General features: G+C 46.7%; 1 protein-coding gene across 4 annotated transcripts in view; it reads right to left on the bottom strand.

Moving 5' to 3' along the window:
- EPS8 (EGFR pathway substrate 8, signaling adaptor) overlaps positions 1-22,473 on the bottom strand; it is a 100,665-nt gene that overhangs the window by 16,999 nt on the left and 61,193 nt on the right. For all 4 annotated transcript variants that reach the window (XM_075262050.1, XM_075262051.1, XM_075262052.1 and 1 more), the window contains one exon: positions 16,938-17,081. In XM_075262050.1, the coding sequence (XP_075118151.1) occupies positions 16,938-17,081 (144 nt within the window). The remainder of the gene's footprint in view (positions 1-16,937; positions 17,082-22,473) is intronic.

The following is a 22,473-nucleotide window of genomic DNA, read 5'->3' as shown; positions in this document are numbered from 1 at the left end:
CAGTCACTACCTAGGAGCTCAGTGATCTACTATACACAGTCACTTCCTATGAGCTCAGTGATCTACTATACACAGTCACTACCTAGGACCTCAGTGATCTACTATACACAGTCACTACCTATGAGCTCAGTGATCTACTATACACAGTCACTTCCTATGGGCTCAGTGATATACTATACACAGTCACTTCCTATGAGCTCAGTGATCTACTATACACAGTCACTTCCTATGAGCTCAGTGATCTACTATACACAGTCACTTCCTATGGGCTCAGTGATATACTATACACAGTCACTTCCTATGAGCTCAGTGATCTACTATACACAGTCACTTCCTATGAGCTCACTGATCTACTATACACAGTCACTACCTAGGAGCTCAGTGATCTACTATACACAGTCACTACCTATGAGCTCAGTGATCTACTATACACAGTCACTACCTATGAGCTCAGTGATCTACTATACACAGTCACTACCTATGAGCTCAGTTATCTACTATACACAGTCACTACCTATGGGCTCAGTGATCTACTATACAAAGTCACTACCTATGAGCTCAGTGATCTACTACACACAGTCACTTCCTATGGGCTTACTGATCTACTATACACAGTCACTACCTAGGACCTCAGTGATCTACTATACACAGTCACTACCAAAGAGCTCAGTGATCTACTATACACAGCCACTACCTATGGGCTCAGTGATCTACTATACACAGCCACTACCTATGAGCTCAGTGATCTACTATACACAGTCACTTCCTATGGGCTCAGTGATCTACTATACACAGTCACTACCTATGAGCTCAGTGATCTACTATACACAGTCACTACCTATGAGCTCAGTGATCTACTATACACAGTCACTTCCTATGGGCTCAGTGATATACTATACACAGTCACTTCCTATGAGCTCAGTGATCTACTATACACAGTCACTTCCTATGAGCTCAGTGATCTACTATACACAGTCACTTCCTATGGGCTCAGTGATATACTATACACACTCACTTCCTATGAGCTCAGTGATCTACTATACACAGTCACTACCAAAGAGCTCAGTGATCTACTATACACAGCCACTACCTATGGACTCAGTGATCTACTATACACAGCCACTACCTATGGGCACAGTGATCTACTATACACAGTCACTTCCTATGAGCTCACTGATCTACTATACACAGTCACTTCCTATGGGCTCAGTGATCTACTATAGACAGTCACTACCAAAGAGCTCAGTGATCTACTATACACAGTCACTACCTAGGAGCTCAGTGATCTACTATACACAGTCACTACCTATGAGCTCAGTGATCTACTATACACAGTCACTTCCTATGGGCTTACTGATCTACTATACACAGTCACTACCTAGGACCTCAGTGATCTACTATACACAGTCACTTCCTATGGGCTTACTGATCTACTATACACAGTCACTACCAAGGAGCTCAGTGATCTACTATGCACAGCCACTACCTATGAGCTCAGTGATCTACTATACACAGTCACTTCCTATGGGCTCAGTGATCTACTATACACAGCCACTACCTATGGGCACAGTGATCTACTATACACAGTCACTACCTATGGGCTTACTGATCTACTATACACAGCCACTACCTATGAGCTCAGTGATCTACTATACACAGTCACTACCTATGAGCTCAGTGATCTACTATACACAGTCACTACCTATGGGCTTACTGATCTACTATACACATTCACTACCTAGGACCTCAGTGATCTACTATACACAGTAACTACCTATGAGCTCAGTGATCTACTATACACAGTCACTACCGATGAGCTCAGTGATCTACTATACACAGTCACTACCTAGGAGCTCACTGATCTACCATACACAGTCACTACCTAGGACCTCAGTGATCTACTATACACAGTCACTACCTAGGAGCTCAGTGATCTACTATACACAGTCACTACCTAGGAGCTCAGTGATCTACTATACACAGTCACTTCCTAGGAGCTCAGTGATCTACTATACACAGTAACTACCTAAGGGCTTACTGATCTACTATAAACAGTCACTACCTAGGAGCTCAGTGATCTACTATACACAGTCACTTCCTATGGGCTTACTGATCTACTATACACAGTCACTACCTAGGAGCTCAGTGATCTACTATACACAGTCACTACCTAGGAGCTCAGTGATCTACTATACACAGTCACTACCTATGAGCTCACTGATCTACTATACACAGTCACTACCTATGAGCTCAGTGATCTACTATACACAGTCACTACCTATGAGCTCACTGATCTACTATACACAGTCACTACCTATGAGCTCAGTGATCTACTATACACAGTCACTACCTATGAGCTCAGTGATCTACTATACACAGTCACTACCTATGAGCTCAGTGATCTACTATACACAGTCACTACCTATGAGCTCAGTGATATACTATACACAGTCACTTCCTATGAGCTCAGTGATATACTATACACAGTCACTTCCTATGAGCTCAGTGATCTACTATACACAGTCACTTCCTATGGGCTTACTGATCTACTATACACAGTCACTACCTAGAAGCTCAGTGATCTACTATACACAGTCACTACCTATGAGCTCAGTGATCTACTATACACAGTCACTTCCTATGGGCTTACTGATCTACTATACACAGTCACTACCTAAGAGCTCAGTGATGTACTATACACAGTCACTACCTATGAGCTCAGTGATCTACTATACACAGTCACTACCTATGAGCTCAGTTATCTACTATACACAGTCACTACCTAGGACCTCAGTGATCTACTATACACAGTCACTACCTATGAGCTCAGTGATCTACTATACACAGTCACTACCTATGAGCTCAGTGATCTACTATACACAGTCACTTCCTATGGGCTTACTGATCTACTATACACAGTCACTACCTAAGAGCTCAGTGATGTACTATACACAGTCACTACCTATGAGCTCAGTGATCTACTATACACAGTCACTACCTATGAGCTCAGTGATCTACTATACACAGTCACTACCTAGGACCTCAGTGATCTACTATACACAGTCACTACCAAAGAGCTCAGTAATCTACTATACACAGTCACTACCTAGGAGCTCAGTGATCTACTATACACAGTCACTACCTAGGAGCTCAGTGATCTACTATACACAGTCACTACCTATGAGCTCAGTGATCTACTATACACAGTCACTTCCTATGGGCTTACTGATCTACTATACACAGTCAGTACCAAGGAGCTCAGTGATCTACTATGCACAGCCACTACCTATGAGCTCAGTGATCTACTATACACAGTCACTACCTATGAGCTCAGTGATCTACTATACACAGTCACTACCTATGGGCTTACTGATCTACTATACACATTCACTACCTAGGACCTCAGTGATCTACTATACACAGTCACTACCAAAGAGCTCAGTGATCTACTATACACAGCCACTACCTATGGGCTCAGTGATCTACTATACACAGCCACTACCTATGGGCACAGTGATCTACTATACACAGTCACTTCCTATGAGCTCACTGATCTACTATACACAGTCACTTCCTATGGGCTCAGTGATCTACTATACACAGTCACTACCAAAGAGCTCAGTGATCTACTATACACAGTCACTACCTAGGAGCTCAGTGATCTACTATACACAGTCACTACCTAGGAGCTCAGTGATCTACTATACACAGTCACTACCTAGGAGCTCAGTGATCTACTATACACAGTCACTACCTATGAGCTCAGTGATCTACTATACACAGTCACTACCTAGGACCTCAGTGATCTACTATACACAGTCACTACCTAGGAGCTCAGTGATCTACTATACACAGTCACTACCTAGGAGCTCAGTGATCTACTATACACAGTCACTTCCTATGGGCTTACTGATCTACTATACACAGTCACTACCAAGGAGCTCAGTGATCTACTATGCACAGCCACTACCTATGAGCTCAGTGATCTACTATACACAGTCACTACCTATGAGCTCAGTGATCTACTATACACAGTCACTACCTATGGGCTTACTGATCTACTACACACATTCACTACCTAGGACCTCAGTGATCTACTATACACAGTAACTACCTATGATCTCAGTGATCTACTATACATAGTCACTACCTATGAGCTCAGTGATCTACTATACACAGTCACTACCTATGAGCTCAGTGATCTACTATACACAGTCACTACCTATGAGCTCACTGATCTACTATACACAGTCACTTCCTATGGGCTCAGTGATATACTATACACAGTCACTTCCTATGAGCTCAGTGATATACTATACACAGTCACTTCCTATGAGCTCAGTGATCTACTATACACAGTCACTTCCTATGGGCTTACTGATCTACTATACACAGTCACTACCTAGGAGCTCAGTGATCTACTATACACAGTCACTACCTAGGACCTCAGTGATCTACTATACACAGTCACTACCAAAGAGCTCAGTAATCTACTATACACAGTCACTACCTAGGAGCTCAGTGATCTACTATACACAGTCACTACCTAGGAGCTCAGTGATCTACTATACACAGTCACTACCTATGAGCTCAGTGATCTACTATACACAGTCACTTCCTATGGGCTTACTGATCTACTATACACAGTCAGTACCAAGGAGCTCAGTGATCTACTATGCACAGCCACTACCTATGAGCTCAGTGATCTACTATACACAGTCACTACCTATGAGCTCAGTGATCTACTATACACAGTCACTACCTATGGGCTTACTGATCTACTATACACATTCACTACCTAGGACCTCAGTGATCTACTATACACAGTCACTACCAAAGAGCTCAGTGATCTACTATACACAGCCACTACCTATGGGCTCAGTGATCTACTATACACAGCCACTACCTATGGGCACAGTGATCTACTATACACAGTCACTTCCTATGAGCTCACTGATCTACTATACACAGTCACTTCCTATGGGCTCAGTGATCTACTATACACAGTCACTACCAAAGAGCTCAGTGATCTACTATACACAGTCACTACCTAGGAGCTCAGTGATCTACTATACACAGTCACTACCTAGGAGCTCAGTGATCTACTATACACAGTCACTACCTAGGAGCTCAGTGATCTACTATACACAGTCACTACCTATGAGCTCAGTGATCTACTATACACAGTCACTACCTAGGACCTCAGTGATCTACTATACACAGTCACTACCTAGGAGCTCAGTGATCTACTATACACAGTCACTACCTAGGAGCTCAGTGATCTACTATACACAGTCACTACCTATGAGCTCAGTGATCTACTATACACAGTCACTTCCTATGGGCTTACTGATCTACTATACACAGTCACTACCAAGGAGCTCAGTGATCTACTATGCACAGCCACTACCTATGAGCTCAGTGATCTACTATACACAGTCACTACCTATGAGCTCAGTGATCTACTATACACAGTCACTACCTATGGGCTTACTGATCTACTACACACATTCACTACCTAGGACCTCAGTGATCTACTATACACAGTAACTACCTATGATCTCAGTGATCTACTATACATAGTCACTACCTATGAGCTCAGTGATCTACTATACACAGTCACTACCTATGAGCTCAGTGATCTACTATACACAGTCACTACCTATGAGCTCAGTGATCTACTATACACAGTCACTACCTAGGAGCTCACTGATCTACCATACACAGTCACTACCTAGGACCTCAGTGATCTACTATACACAGTCACTACCTAGGAGCTCAGTGATCTACTATACACAGTCACTACCTAGGAGCTCAGTGATCTACTATACACAGTCACTTCCTATGAGCTCAGTGATCTACTATACACAGTCACTACCTAGGACCTCAGTGATCTACTATACACAGTAACTACCTATGGGCTTACTGATCTACTATAAACAGTCACTAACTAGGAGCTCAGTGATCTACTATACACAGTCACTTCCTATGGGCTTACTGATCTACTATACACAGTCACTACCTAGGAGCTCAGTGATCTACTATACACAGTCACTACCTAGGAGCTCAGTGATCTACTATACACAGTCACTACCTATGAGCTCACTGATCTACTATACACAGTCACTACCTATGAGCTCAGTGATCTACTATACACAGTCACTTCCTATGGGCTTACTGATCTACTATACACAGTTACTACCTAGGAGCTCAGTGATCTACTATACACAGTCACTACCTATGAGCTCACTGATCTACTATACACAGTCACTACCTAGGAGCTCACTGATCTACCATACACAGTCACTACCTAGGACCTCAGTGATCTACTATACACAGTCACTACCTAGGAGCTCAGTGATCTACTATACACAGTCACTACCTATGAGCTCAGTGATCTACTACACACAGTCACTACCTATGAGCTCAGTGATCTACTACACACAGTCACTTCCTATGGGCTTACTGATCTACTATACACAGTCACTACCTATGAGCTCACTGATCTACTATACACAGTCACTACCTATGAGCTCAGTGATCTACTATACACAGTCACTACCTATGAGCTCAGTGATCTACTATACACAGTCACTACCTATGAGCTCAGTGATCTACTATACACAGTCACTTACTATGGGCTCAGTGATCTACTATACACAGTCACTTCCTATGGGCTTACTGATCTACTATACACAGTCACTACCTAGGACCTCAGTGATCTACTATACACAGTCACTACCTAGGAGCTCAGTGATCTACTATACACAGTCACTACCTATGAGCTCAGTGATCTACTACACACAGTCACTACCTATGAGCTCAGTGATCTACTACACACAGTCACTTCCTATGGGCTTACTGATCTACTATACACAGTCACTACCTATGAGCTCACTGATCTACTATACACAGTCACTACCTATGAGCTCAGTGATCTACTATACACAGTCACTACCTATGAGCTCAGTGATCTACTATACACAGTCACTACCTATGAGCTCAGTGATATACTATACACAGTCACTTCCTATGAGCTCAGTGATCTACTATACACAGTCACTTCCTATGGGCTTACTGATCTACTATACACAGTCACTACCTAGGAGCTCAGTGATCTACTATACACAGTAACTACCTATGAGCTCAGTGATCTACTATACACAGTCACTTCCTATGGGCTTACTGATCTACTATACACAGTCACTACCTAGGAGCTCAGTGATGTACTATACACAGTCACTACCTATGAGCTCAGTGATCTACTATACACAGTCACTACCTATGAGCTCAGTGATCTACTATACACAGTCACTACCTATGAGCTCAGTGATCTACTATACACAGTCACTACCTATGAGCTCAGTTATCTACTATACACAGTCACTACCTATGGGCTCAGTGATCTACTATACAAAGTCACTACCTATGAGCTCAGTGATCTACTACACACAGTCACTTCCTATGGGCTTACTGATCTACTATACACAGTCACTACCTAGGACCTCAGTGATCTACTATACACAGTCACTACCAAAGAGCTCAGTGATCTACTATACACAGCCACTACCTATGGGCTCAGTGATCTACTATACACAGCCACTACCTATGGGCACAGTGATCTACTATACACAGTCACTTCCTATGAGCTCACTGATCTACTATACACAGTCACTTCCTATGGGCTCAGTGATCTACTATACACAGTCACTACCAAAGAGCTCAGTGATCTACTATACACAGTCACTACCTAGGAGCTCAGTGATCTACTATACACAGTCACTACCTAGGAGCTCAGTGATCTACTATACACAGTCACTACCTATGAGCTCAGTGATCTACTATACACAGTCACTTCCTATGGGCTTACTGATCTACTATACACAGTCACTACCTAGGACCTCAGTGATCTACTATACACAGTCACTACCTATGAGCTCACTGATCTACTATACACAGTCACTTCCTATGGGCTCAGTGATATACTATACACAGTCACTTCCTATGAGCTCAGTGATATACTATACACAGTCACTTCCTATGAGCTCAGTGATCTACTATACACAGTCACTTCCTATGGGCTTACTGATCTACTATACACAGTCACTACCTAGGAGCTCAGTGATCTACTATACACAGTAACTACCTATGAGCTCAGTGATCTACTATACACAGTCACTACCTATGAGCTCAGTGATCTACTATACACAGTCACTACCTATGAGCTCAGTGATCTACTATACACAGTCACTACCTATGAGCTCAGTTATCTACTATACACAGTCACTACCTATGGGCTCAGTGATCTACTATACAAAGTAACTACCTATGAGCTCAGTGATCTACTACACACAGTCACTTCCTATGGGCTTACTGATCTACTATACACAGTCACTACCTAGGACCTCAGTGATCTACTATACACAGTCACTACCAAAGAGCTCAGTGATCTACTATACACAGCCACTACCTATGGGCTCAGTGATCTACTATACACAGCCACTACCTATGGGCACAGTGATCTACTATACACAGTCACTTCCTATGAGCTCACTGATCTACTATACACAGTCACTTCCTATGCGCTCAGTGATCTACTATACACAGTCACTACCAAAGAGCTCAGTGATCTACTATACACAGTCACTACCTAGGAGCTCAGTGATCTACTATACACAGTCACTACCTAGGAGCTCAGTGATCTACTATACACAGTCACTACCAAAGAGCTCAGTGATCTACTATACACAGTCACTACCTAGGAGCTCAGTGATCTACTATACACAGTCACTACCTAGGAGCTCAGTGATCTACTATACACAGTCACTACCTATGAGCTCAGTGATCTACTATACACAGTCACTTCCTATGGGCTTACTGATCTACTATACACAGTCACTACCTAGGACCTCAGTGATCTACTATACACAGTCACTACCTATGAGCTCACTGATCTACTATACACAGTCACTTCCTATGGGCTCAGTGATATACTATACACAGTCACTTCCTATGAGCTCAGTGATCTACTATACACAGTCACTTCCTATGGGCTTACTGATCTACTATACACAGTCACTACCTAGGAGCTCAGTGATCTACTATACACAGTAACTACCTATGAGCTCAGTGATCTACTATACACAGTCACTACCTATGAGCTCAGTGATCTACTATACACAGTCACTACCTATGAGCTCAGTGATCTACTATACACAGTCACTACCTATGAGCTCAGTGATCTACTATACACAGTCACTACCTATGAGCTCAGTTATCTACTATACACAGTCACTACCTATGGGCTCAGTGATCTACTATACACAGTCACTTCCTATGAGCTCAGTGATCTACTACACACAGTCACTTCCTATGGGCTTACTGATCTACTATACACGGTCACTACCTAGGACCTCAGTGATCTACTATACACAGTCACTACCAAAGAGCTCAGTGATCTACTATACACAGCCACTACCTATGGGCTCAGTGATCTACTATACACAGCCACTACCTATGGGCACAGTGATCTACTATACACAGTCACTTCCTATGAGCTCACTGATCTACTATACACAGTCACTTCCTATGGGCTCAGTGATCTACTATACACAGTCACTACCAAAGAGCTCAGTGATCTACTATACACAGTCACTACCTAGGAGCTCAGTGATCTACTATACACAGTCACTACCTAGGAGCTCAGTGATCTACTATACACAGTCACTACCTAAGAGCTCAGTGATCTACTATACACAGTCACTACCTATGAGCTCAGTGATCTACTATACACAATCACTTCCTATGGGCTTACTGATCTACTATACACAGTCACTACCAAGGAGCTCAGTGATCTACTATGCACAGCCACTACCTATGAGCTCAGTGATCTACTATACACAGTCACTACCTATGGGCTTACTGATCTACTATACACATTCACTACCTAGGACCTCAGTGATCTACTATACATAGTCACTACCTATGAGCTCAGTGATCTACTATACACAGTCACTACCTATGAGCTCAGTGATCTACTATACACAGTCACTACCTATGAGCTCAGTGATCTACTATACACAGTCACTACCTATGAGCTCAGTGATCTACTATACACAGTCACTTCCTATGGGCTTACTGATCTACTATACACAGTCACTACCTAGGACCTCAGTGATCTACTACACACAGTCACTACCTATGAGCTCAGTGATCTACTATACACAGTCACTACCTATGAGCTCAGTGATCTACTATGCACAGTAACTACCTATGAGCTCAGTGATCTACTACACACAGTCTCTACCTATGAGCTCAGTGATCTACTATACACAGTCACTACCTATGAGCTCAGTGATCTACTATACACAGTTACTACCTATGAGCTCAGTGATCTACTATACACAGTCACTACCTAGGACCTCAGTGATCTACTATACACAGTCACTACCTATGAGCTCAGTGATCTACTATGCACAGTAACTACCTATGAGCTCAGTGATCTACTATACAGTCACTACCTATGAGCTCAGTGATCTATTATACACAGTCACTACCTAGGACCTCAGTGATCTACTATACACAGTCACTTCCTATGGGTTTACTGATCTACTATACACAGTCACTACCAAGGAGCTCAGTGATCTACTATACACAGTCACTACCTATGAGCTCAGTGATCTACTATACACAGTCACTTCCTATGGGCTTACTGATCTACTATACACATTCACTACCTAGGACCTCAGTGATCTACTACACACAGTCACTACCTATGAGCTCAGTGATCTACTATACACAGTCACTACCTATGAGCTCAGTGATCTACTATGCACAGTAACTACCTAGGAGCTCAGTGATCTACTATACACAGTCACTACCTATGAGCTCAGTGATCTACTATACACAGTCACTTCCTATGGGCTTACTGATCTACTATACACATTCACTACCTAGGACCTCAGTGATCTACTACACACAGTCACTACCTATGAGCTCAGTGATCTACTATACACAGTCACTACCTATGAGCTCAGTGATCTACTATACACAGTCACTACCTATGAGCTCAGTGATCTACTATGCACAGTGTCACGGGATGGTTAGAGTCTATACTATAGGCAATGTGTAATATATATTTCATGTGGAATGTATTCTCTAACCTGTTGTATACATCAATGTGTAGTTGGCTGATTAGGGTCTAGTGTGTTAGCACATTGTATGCAAATACCTCTAACTAGTGAGGACCAGTGAGGACAATGGGTGGAGATAATCTGATCAGTGTCTCCAAGAAGATGTTGGATGGTGCATTGTCCATAGTAGACAGGGAGTCTGCTCTCCTTGGTATAGGTGAGGGGGGAAGGATCTGTGACTCAGCCCTTCCCACCCACAGATATAGGTGTAACAGTCTTAGGATATAGTTGTAGCTAGTAGTTAGTATGTGTTAGCCGGCCTGTGCACAGCTCTGCAGAGAGCCAGGATTTAGTTACAGGACCAAGGAGCCAAAGCTATCATTGGATTGTAACTTCTGGGGACTTATTGTTATTACGATTGATGTGACCGCCTAACTTTGTGGATTACAATAAATTGCTGTTGCCTCCCGACCTCTTGCGTCCCTGTTGATTCAAGATATCCTCCGGAGGAAGGACGTATACCTTTGCTCCGTGACACACAGTAACTACCTATGAGCTCAGTGATCTACTATACACAGTCACTACCTATGAGCTCAGTGATCTACTATGCACAGTAACTAACTATGAGCTCAGTGATCTACTATACACAGTCACTACCTATGAGCTCAGTGATCTACTATACACAGTCACTACCTATGAGCTCAGTGATCTACTATACACAGTCACTACCTATGAGCTCAGTGATCTACTATGCACAGTAACTACCTATGAGCTCAGTGATCTACTATACACAGTCACTACCTATGAGCTCAGTGATCTACTATGCACAGTAACTACCTATGAGCTCAGTGATCTACTATACACAGTCACTACCTATGAGCTCAGTGATCTACTATACACAGTCACTACCTATGAGCTCAGTGATCTACTATACACAGTCACTACCTATGAGCTCAGTGATCTACTATACACAGTCACTACCTATGAGCTCAGTTATCTACTATACACAGTCACTACCTATGGGCTCAGTGATCTACTATACAAAGTCACTACCTATGAGCTCAGTGATCTACTACACACAGTCACTTCCTATGGGCTTACTGATCTACTATACACAGTCACTACCTAGGACCTCACTGATCTACTATACACAGCCACTACCTATGGGCTCAGTGATCTACTATACACAGCCACTACCTATGGGCACAGTGATCTACTATACACAGTCCCTTCCTATGAGCTCACTGATCTACTATACACAGTCACTTCCTATGGGCTCAGTGATCTACTATACACAGTCACTACCAAAGAGCTCAGTGATCTACTATACACAGTCACTACCTAGGAGCTCAGTGATCTACTATACACAGTCACTACCTAGGAGCTCAGTGATCTACTATACACAGTCACTACCTATGAGCTCAGTGATCTACTATACACAGTCACTTCCTATGGGCTTACTGATCTATTATACACAGTCACTACCTAGGACCTCAGTGATCTACTATACACAGTCACTACCTATGAGCTCACTGATCTACTATACACAGTCACTTCCTATGGGCTCAGTGATATACTATACACAGTCACTTCCTATGAGCTCAGTGATATACTATACACAGTCACTTCCTATGAGCTCAGTGATCTACTATACACAGTCACTTCCTATGGGCTTACTGATCTACTATACACAGTCACTACCTAGGAGCTCAGTGATCTACTATACACAGTAACTACCTATGAGCTCAGTGATCTACTATACACAGTCACTACCTATGAGCTCAGTGATCTACTATACACAGTCACTACCTATGAGCTCAGTGATCTACTATACACAGTCACTACCTATGAGCTCAGTTATCTACTATACACAGTCACTACCTATGGGCTCAGTGATCTACTATACAAAGTCACTACCTATGAGCTCAGTGATCTACTACACACAGTCACTTCCTATGGGCTTACTGATCTACTATACACAGTCACTACCTAGGACCTCAGTGATCTACTATACACAGTCACTACCAAAGAGCTCAGTGATCTACTATACACAGCCACTACCTATGGGCTCAGTGATCTACTATACACAGCCACTACCTATGGGCACAGTGATCTACTATACACAGTCACTTCCTATGAGCTCACTGATCTACTATACACAGTCACTTCCTATGCGCTCAGTGATCTACTATACACAGTCACTACCAAAGAGCTCAGTGATCTACTATACACAGTCACTACCTAGGAGCTCAGTGATCTACTATACACAGTCACTACCTAGGAGCTCAGTGATCTACTATACACAGTCACTACCAAAGAGCTCAGTGATCTACTATACACAGTCACTACCTAGGAGCTCAGTGATCTACTATACACAGTCACTACCTAGGAGCTCAGTGATCTACTATACACAGTCACTACCTATGAGCTCAGTGATCTACTATACACAGTCACTTCCTATGGGCTTACTGATCTACTATACACAGTCACTACCTAGGACCTCAGTGATCTACTATACACAGTCACTACCTATGAGCTCACTGATCTACTATACACAGTCACTTCCTATGGGCTCAGTGATATACTATACACAGTCACTTCCTATGAGCTCAGTGATATACTATACACAGTCACTTCCTATGAGCTCAGTGATCTACTATACACAGTCACTTCCTATGGGCTTACTGATCTACTATACACAGTCACTACCTAGGAGCTCAGTGATCTACTATACACAGTAACTACCTATGAGCTCAGTGATCTACTATACACAGTCACTACCTATGAGCTCAGTGATCTACTATACACAGTCACTACCTATGAGCTCAGTGATCTACTATACACAGTCACTACCTATGAGCTCAGTTATCTACTATACACAGTCACTACCTATGGGCTCAGTGATCTACTATACAAAGTCACTACCTATGAGCTCAGTGATCTACTATACACAGTCACTACCTATGAGCTCAGTTATCTACTATACACAGTCACTACCTATGGGCTCAGTGATCTACTATACAAAGTCACTACCTATGAGCTCAGTGATCTACTACACACAGTCACTTCCTATGGGCTTACTGATCTACTATACACAGTCACTACCTAGGACCTCAGTGATCTACTATACACAGTCACTACCAAAGAGCTCAGTGATCTACTATACACAGCCACTACCTATGGGCTCAGTGATCTACTATACACAGCCACTACCTATGGGCACAGTGATCTACTATACACAGTCACTTCCTATGAGCTCACTGATCTACTATACACAGTCACTTCCTATGCGCTCAGTGATCTACTATACACAGTCACTACCAAAGAGCTCAGTGATCTACTATACACAGTCACTACCTAGGAGCTCAGTGATATACTATACACAGTCACTTCCTATGAGCTCAGTGATATACTATACACAGTCACTTCCTATGAGCTCAGTGATCTACTATACACAGTCACTTCCTATGGGCTTACTGATCTACTATACACAGTCACTACCTAGGAGCTCAGTGATCTACTATACACAGTAACTACCTATGAGCTCACTGATCTACTATACACAGTCACTACCTATGAGCTCAGTGATCTACTATACACAGTCACTACCTATGAGCTCAGTGATCTACTATACACAGTCACTACCTATGAGCTCAGTTATCTACTATACACAGTCACTACCTATGGGCTCAGTGATCTACTATACACAGTCACTTCCTATGAGCTCAGTGATCTACTACACACAGTCACTTCCTATGGGCTTACTGATCTACTATACACAGTCACTACCTAGGACCTCAGTGATCTACTATACACAGTCACTACCAAAGAGCTCAGTGATCTACTATACACAGCCACTACCTATGGGCTCAGTGATCTACTATACACAGCCACTACCTATGGGCACAGTGATCTACTATACACAGTCACTTCCTATGAGCTCACTGATCTACTATACACAGTCACTTCCTATGGGCTCAGTGATCTACTATACACAGTCACTACCAAAGAGCTCAGTGATCTACTATACACAGTCACTACCTAGGAGCTCAGTGATCTACTATACACAGTCACTACCTAGGAGCTCAGTGATCTACTATACACAGTCACTACCTAAGAGCTCAGTGATCTACTATACACAGTCACTACCTATGAGCTCAGTGATGTACTATACACAATCACTTCCTATGGGCTTACTGATCTACTATACACAGTCACTACCAAGGAGCTCAGTGATCTACTATGCACAGCCACTACCTATGAGCTCAGTGATCTACTATACACAGTCACTACCTATGGGCTTACTGATCTACTATACACATTCACTACCTAGGACCTCAGTGATCTACTATACATAGTCACTACCTATGAGCTCAGTGATCTACTATACACAGTCACTACCTATGAGCTCAGTGATCTACTATACACAGTCACTACCTATGAGCTCAGTGATCTACTATACACAGTCACTACCTATGAGCTCAGTGATCTACTATACACAGTCACTTCCTATGGGCTTACTGATCTACTATACACATTCACTACCTAGGACCTCAGTGATCTACTACACACAGTCACTACCTATGAGCTCATTGATCTACTATACACAGTCACTACCTATGAGCTCAGTGATCTACTATGCACAGTAACTACCTATGAGCTCAGTGATCTACTACACACAGTCTCTACCTATGAGCTCAGTGATCTACTATACACAGTCACTACCTATGAGCTCAGTGATCTACTATACACAGTTACTACCTATGAGCTCAGTGATCTACTATACACAGTCACTACCTAGGACCTCAGTGATCTACTATACACAGTCACTACCTATGAGCTCAGTGATCTACTATGCACAGTAACTACCTATGAGCTCAGTGATCTACTATACAGTCACTACCTATGAGCTCAGTGATCTATTATACACAGTCACTACCTAGGACCTCAGTGATCTACTATACACAGTCACTTCCTATGGGTTTACTGATCTACTATACACAGTCACTACCAAGGAGCTCAGTGATCTACTATACACAGTCACTACCTATGAGCTCAGTGATCTACTATACACAGTCACTTCCTATGGGCTTACTGATCTACTATACACATTCACTACCTAGGACCTCAGTGATCTACTACACACAGTCACTACCTATGAGCTCAGTGATCTACTATACACAGTCACTACCTATGAGCTCAGTGATCTACTATGCACAGTAACTACCTAGGAGCTCAGTGATCTACTATACACAGTCACTACCTATGAGCTCAGTGATCTACTATACACAGTCACTTCCTATGGGCTTACTGATCTACTATACACATTCACTACCTAGGACCTCAGTGATCTACTACACACAGTCACTACCTATGAGCTCAGTGATCTACTATACACAGTCACTACCTATGAGCTCAGTGATCTACTATACACAGTCACTACCTATGAGCTCAGTGATCTACTATGCACAGTAACTACCTATGAGCTCAGTGATCTACTATACACAGTCACTACCTATGAGCTCAGTGATCTACTATGCACAGTAACTACCTATGAGCTCAGTGATCTACTATACACAGTCACTACCTATGAGCTCAGTGATCTACTATACACAGTCACTACCTATGAGCTCAGTGATCTACTATACACAGTCACTACTTATGAAGGTGCTTAGCCATATCTACAATGTACCTGGTGTCGGCCATCTTTCCCATACAGTACAGAATTCCACAATGGAGCTGACGCATAGTGTAGCGCTGCACTCATAGGACTGACTACTCAGGGTGCAGTACATGGCGATGTACCTGAATTGTCTGGCTGTAGACTGGCTCAGCGCGTCCCGGTGAAGGCTCCTCAGGTTTCACTACTCCCAGGATGTTGTTTGGCACAAATCCAGAAGAGCCGCTGGAATTTTTTACTTTCCACCACTGCTTTCTATCATCAATGACCTGAAATACAGAGAGGAGAAGCAAGTGGGCGCTGTACACACTACAAGCGGGAACCATCCTGAATCCATGCATGTTATAGTAGGTATCTGGATGTAAGGCTCACTGCTCTATACTCAAGTCATTGGCTGGTGAAGAAGGTGCGCACTACTATAATATGTAACCCCTGCTAGGGGTAAAATAGCAGAAGGCAGCACCACCTGATTCTTTGTGCCCCTGCCACCGAGGGGAGGAGCTGCAAAGGATGGGGGGAAAAGGGAATTGTGGGTCAAGGAAAAGCAGGAAGGAGATGAGGGGACCGCATGGTTTAGAGAGAAGAGGGTCCTGGACTTGGACACATCGGGCAGAGCCCCGGAGACAGTCCTGCCCACACAGCAGCTAAGACCAGGAGAGAGGGTCACTCTGCAGCTAGACGGCTCTACAACTTGGCCCTGGACAGACCCCTTGTCTCATCACACAGGCAGACCCTGCCCCACTCCGCTAGGATCTGAGTGCTGCAGACTCGCGCAGAATTCTGGAAGTGGACGCATCTGTGTGTCTGGGAGTTGGGACTAGTCATTGCTGAACTGTGTTAGAGAGTTCTTGTGGGAACTATTCCTGAGGAGATTAACCTTAAGTGCACCAACGGTTCCAGCAAGCGCGCCAGCGGCATCAGGGCCCCAACTCACGGACTGAGTTCTGGATGTTGCTGCAGCTTTATTAGGGGAGATTTGGTACATTCAGCTAGCTCTGTGGAGTGTGTGAGAGAATGAGGTAGTATGTGGGGGGTCACTGTCCATTAACCCTGTGTTCCCCAGAGTATTAGGGGATCCATTTATACTATTATATCCGCCAGGCCTGGCCTGCATTTATAGCTCGTGGTTACAAAGGAGCAGCCGCTGGATTGCTTAGGTGTTTGTTCTCCTGAGCACATTCCTATTTCATTCTATCCCAATAAATATTCCCCGGTTGTTTTACCCCTGGCAGTGTGTACTGAGCTTAGGCAGGGGTTTCCCCGAGACAACCCCTGGCAGAAGAGGACAACCCTCCTGCCTTCCTACAGAGCTCCGAGAAAGATTCGGGTGGAGGCACTGCGCCATAGCCAATTTAAAGGTACCACACACCCTTCCTATAGAGTGAGGTCTGAAGGGGTGTTACAAATAGGAGGAGGTGGTGAGCGCTACTAGGGGGACGCGTAGAAGAAGGAGAAGGTGAGCACTATAAGGGGGACGCGGAGGAGGAGAAGGTGAACACTACTAGGGGGACGAGGAGGAGGAGGTGGTGAGCGCTACTAGGGGGACGGGGAGGAGAAGGTGGTGAGCACTACTAAGGGGACGAGGAGGAGGAGGTGGTGAGCGCTACTAGGGGGACGAGGAGGAGGAGAAGGTGAGCACTATAAGGGGGACGCGGAGGAGGAGAAGGTGAACACTACTAGGGGGACGAGGAGGAAGAGGTGGTGAGCGCTACTAGGGGGACGGGGAGGAGGAGGTGGTGAGCACTACTAAGGGGACGGGGAGGAGAAGGTGGTGAGCACTACTAAGGGGACAAGGAGGAGGAGGTGGTGAACGCTACTAGGGGGACGGGGAGGAGGAGGTGGTGAGCACTACTAAGGGGACGAGGAAGAGGAGAAGGTGAGCACTATAAGGGGGACGCGGAGGAGGAGAAGGTGAGCACTACTAGGGGGACGAGGAGGAGGAGAAGGTGAGCACTACTAGGGGGACGGGGAGGAGAAGGTGGTGAGCACTACTAAGGGGACGAGGAGGAGGAGGTGGTGAGCACTACTAAGGGGACGAGGAGGAGGAGGTGGTGAGCGCTACTAAGGGGACGAGGAGGAGGAGGTGGTGAGCACTACTAGGGGGACGGGGAGGAGAAGGTGGTGAGCACTACTAAGGGGACGAGGAGGAGGAGGTGGCGAGCGCTACTAAGGGGACGAGGAGGAGGAGGTGGTGAGCACTACTAAGGGGAGGAGGAGGAGAAGGTGAGCGCTACTAGGGGGACGAGGAAGAGAAGAAGGTGAGCACTATAAGGGGGACGCGGAGGAGGAGAAGGTGAACACTACTAGGGGGACGAGGAGGAGGAGGTGGTGAGCACTACTAAGGGGAGGAGGAGGAGAAGGTGAGCACTACTAGGGGGACGAGGAAGAGGAGAAGGTGAGCACTATAAGGGGGACGCGGAGGAGGAGAAGGTGAACACTACTAGGGGGACGAGGAGGAGGAGGTGGTGAGCGCTACTAGGGGGACGGGGAGGAGGAGGTGGTGAGCACTACTAAGGGGACGGGGAGGAGAAGGTGGTGAGCACTACTAAGGGGACGAGGAGGAGGAGGTGGTGAGCGCTACTAGGGGGACGAGGAGGAGGAGGTGGTGAGCACTACTAAGGGGAGGAGGAGGAGGAGGAGAAGGTGAGCACTACTAGGGGGACGGGGAGGAGGAGGAGGAGAAGGTGAGCACTACTAGGGGGAGGAGGAGGTGGTGAGCACTACTAAGGGGACGGGGAGGAGGAGGAGAAGGTGAACACTACTAGGGGGACGCGGAGGAGGAGAGGGTGAACACTACTAGGGGGACGGGGAGGAGGAGGTGGTGAGCACTACTAAGGGGACGGGGAGGAGAAGGTGAACACTACTAGGGGGACGAGGAGGAGGAGGTGGTGAGCGCTACTAGGGGGACGAGGAGGAGGAGGTGGTGAGCACTACTAAGGGGAGGAGGAGGAGAAGGTGAGCACTACTAGGGGGACGGGGAGGAGGAGGAGGAGAAGGTGAGCACTACTAGGGGGATGGGGAGGAGGAGGTGGTGAGCACTACTAAGGGGACGGGGAGGAGGAGGAGAAGGTGAACACTACTAGGGGGACGAGGAGGTGGTGAGCGCTACTAGGGGGATGAGGAGGAGGAGGTGGTGAGCACTACTAAGGGGACGGGGAGGAGGAGGAGAAGGTGAGCACTACTAGGGGGACGGGGAGGAGGAGAAGGTGAGCACTACTAGGGGGACGGGGAGGAGGAGGAGGAGAAGGTGAGCACTACTAGGGGGACGAGGAGGAGGAGGTGGTGAGCACTACTAGGGGGGACGAGGAGGAGGAGGAGAAGGTGAACACTACTAGGGGGACGGGGAGGAGGAGGAGGAGGTGGTGAGCACTACTAGGGGGACGAGGAGGAGAAGGTGAACACTACTAGGGGGACGAGGAGGAGGAGGTGGTGAGCGCTACTAGGGGGACGGGGAGGAGGAGAAGGTGAGCACTACTAGGGGGACGCGGAGAAGGAGAAGGTGAGCACTACTAGGGGGACGCGGAGAAGGAGAAGGTGAACACTACTAGGGGGACGGGGAGGAGGAGGAGGAGAAGGTGAGCACTACTAGGGGGACGAGGAGGAGAAGGTGAGCACTACTAGGGGGAGGAGGAGGAGAAGGTGAGCACTACTAGGGGGACGGGGAGGAGGAGAAGGTGAGCACTACTAGGGGGACGGGGAGGAGGAGAAGGTGAGCACTACTAGGGGGACGAGGAGGAGGAGAAGGTGAGCACTACTAGGGGGACGAGGAGGAGGAGAAGGTGAGCACTACTAGGGGGACGGGGAGGAGGAGGTGGTGAGCACTACTAAGGGGACGGGGAGGAGGAGGAGAAGGTGAGCACTACTAGGGGGACGAGGAGGAGGAGAAGGTGAGCACTACTAAGGGGAGGAGGAGGAGAAGGTGAGCGCTACTAGGGGGACGAGGAAGAGAAGGTGAGCACTACTAGGGGGACGAGGAGGAGGAGAAGGTGAGCACTACTAGGGGGACGAGGAAGAGGAGAAGGTGAGCACTACTAGGGGGACGGGGAGGAGGAGAAGGTGAGCACTACTAGGGGGACGCGGAGGAGGAGGTGGTGAGCACTACTATGGGGACGGGGAGGAGGAGAAGGTGAGCACTACTGGGGGGCGGGGAGGAGGAGAAGGTGAGCACTACTGGGGGTCGGGGAGGAGGAGAAGGTGAGCACTACTAGGGGGACGAGGAGAAGGTGAGCACTACTAGGAGGAGGAGAAAGTGAGCACTACTAGGGGGACGAGGAGGAGGAGAAGGTGAGCACTACTAGGGGGACGGGGAGGAGGAGGTGGTGAGCACTACTAAGGGGACAGGGAGGAGGAGGAGAAGGTGAACACTACTAGGGGGACGAGGAGGTGGTGAGCGCTACTAGGGGGATGAGGAGGAGGAGGTGGTGAGCACTACTAAGGGGACGGGGAGGAGGAGGAGAAGGTGAGCACTACTAGGGGGACGAGGAGGAGGAGAAGGTGAGCACTACTAGGGGGACGAGGAAGAGGAGAAGGTGAGCACTACTAGGGGGACGGGGAGGAGGAGAAGGTGAGCACTACTAGGGGGACGCGGAGGAGGAGGTGGTGAGCACTACTATGGGGACGGGGAGGAGGAGAAGGTGAGCACTACTGGGGGGCGGGGAGGAGGAGAAGGTGAGCACTACTAGGGGGACGAGGAGAAGGTGAGCACTACTAGGAGGAGGAGAAAGTGAGCACTACTAGGGGGAGGAGGAGAAGGTGAGCACTACTAGGGGGACGGGGAGGAGGAGGTGGTGAGCACTACTAAGGGGACGGGGAGGAGGAGGAGAAGGTGAACACTACTAGGGGGACGAGGAGGTGGTGAGCGCTACTAGGGGGATGAGGAGGAGGAGGTGGTGAGCACTACTAAGGGGACGGGGAGGAGGAGGAGAAGGTGAGCACTACTAGGGGGACGGGGAGGAGGAGGAGGAGAAGGTGAGCACTACTAGGGGGAGGAGGAGGTGGTGAGCACTACTAAGGGGACGGGGAGGAGGAGGAGAAGGTGAACACTACTAGGGGGACGCGGAGGAGGAGAAGGTGAACACTACTAGGGGGATGAGGAGGAGGTGGTGAGCGCTACTAGGGGGACGGGGAGGAGGAGGTGGTGAGCACTACTAAGGGGACGGGGAGGAGAAGGTGAACACTACTAGGGGGACGAGGAGGAGGAGGTGGTGAGCGCTACTAGGGGGACGAGGAGGAGGAGGTGGTGAGCACTACTAAGGGGAGGAGGAGGAGAAGGTGAGCACTACTAGGGGGACGGGGAGGAGGAGGAGGAGAAGGTGAGCACTACTAGGGGGATGGGGAGGAGGAGGTGGTGAGCACTACTAAGGGGACGGGGAGGAGGAGGAGAAGGTGAACACTACTAGGGGGACGAGGAGGTGGTGAGCGCTACTAGGGGGATGAGGAGGAGGAGGTGGTGAGCACTACTAAGGGGACGGGGAGGAGGAGGAGAAGGTGAGCACTACTAGGGGGACGGGGAGGAGGAGGAGGAGAAGGTGAGCACTACTAGGGGGAGGAGGAGGTGGTGAGCACTACTAAGGGGACGGGGAGGAGGAGGAGAAGGTGAACACTACTAGGGGGACGAGGAGGAGGAGGTGGTGAGCGCTACTAGGGGGACGAGGAGGAGGA

This window comes from Leptodactylus fuscus, unplaced genomic scaffold, assembly GCF_031893055.1.
Source record: "Leptodactylus fuscus isolate aLepFus1 unplaced genomic scaffold, aLepFus1.hap2 HAP2_SCAFFOLD_84, whole genome shotgun sequence".
NCBI classification, from domain to species: Eukaryota; Metazoa; Chordata; class Amphibia; order Anura; family Leptodactylidae; genus Leptodactylus; species Leptodactylus fuscus.
Note: the sequence above shows the minus strand (reverse complement) of the source record. Positions and strands in the feature narration are given on the sequence as shown.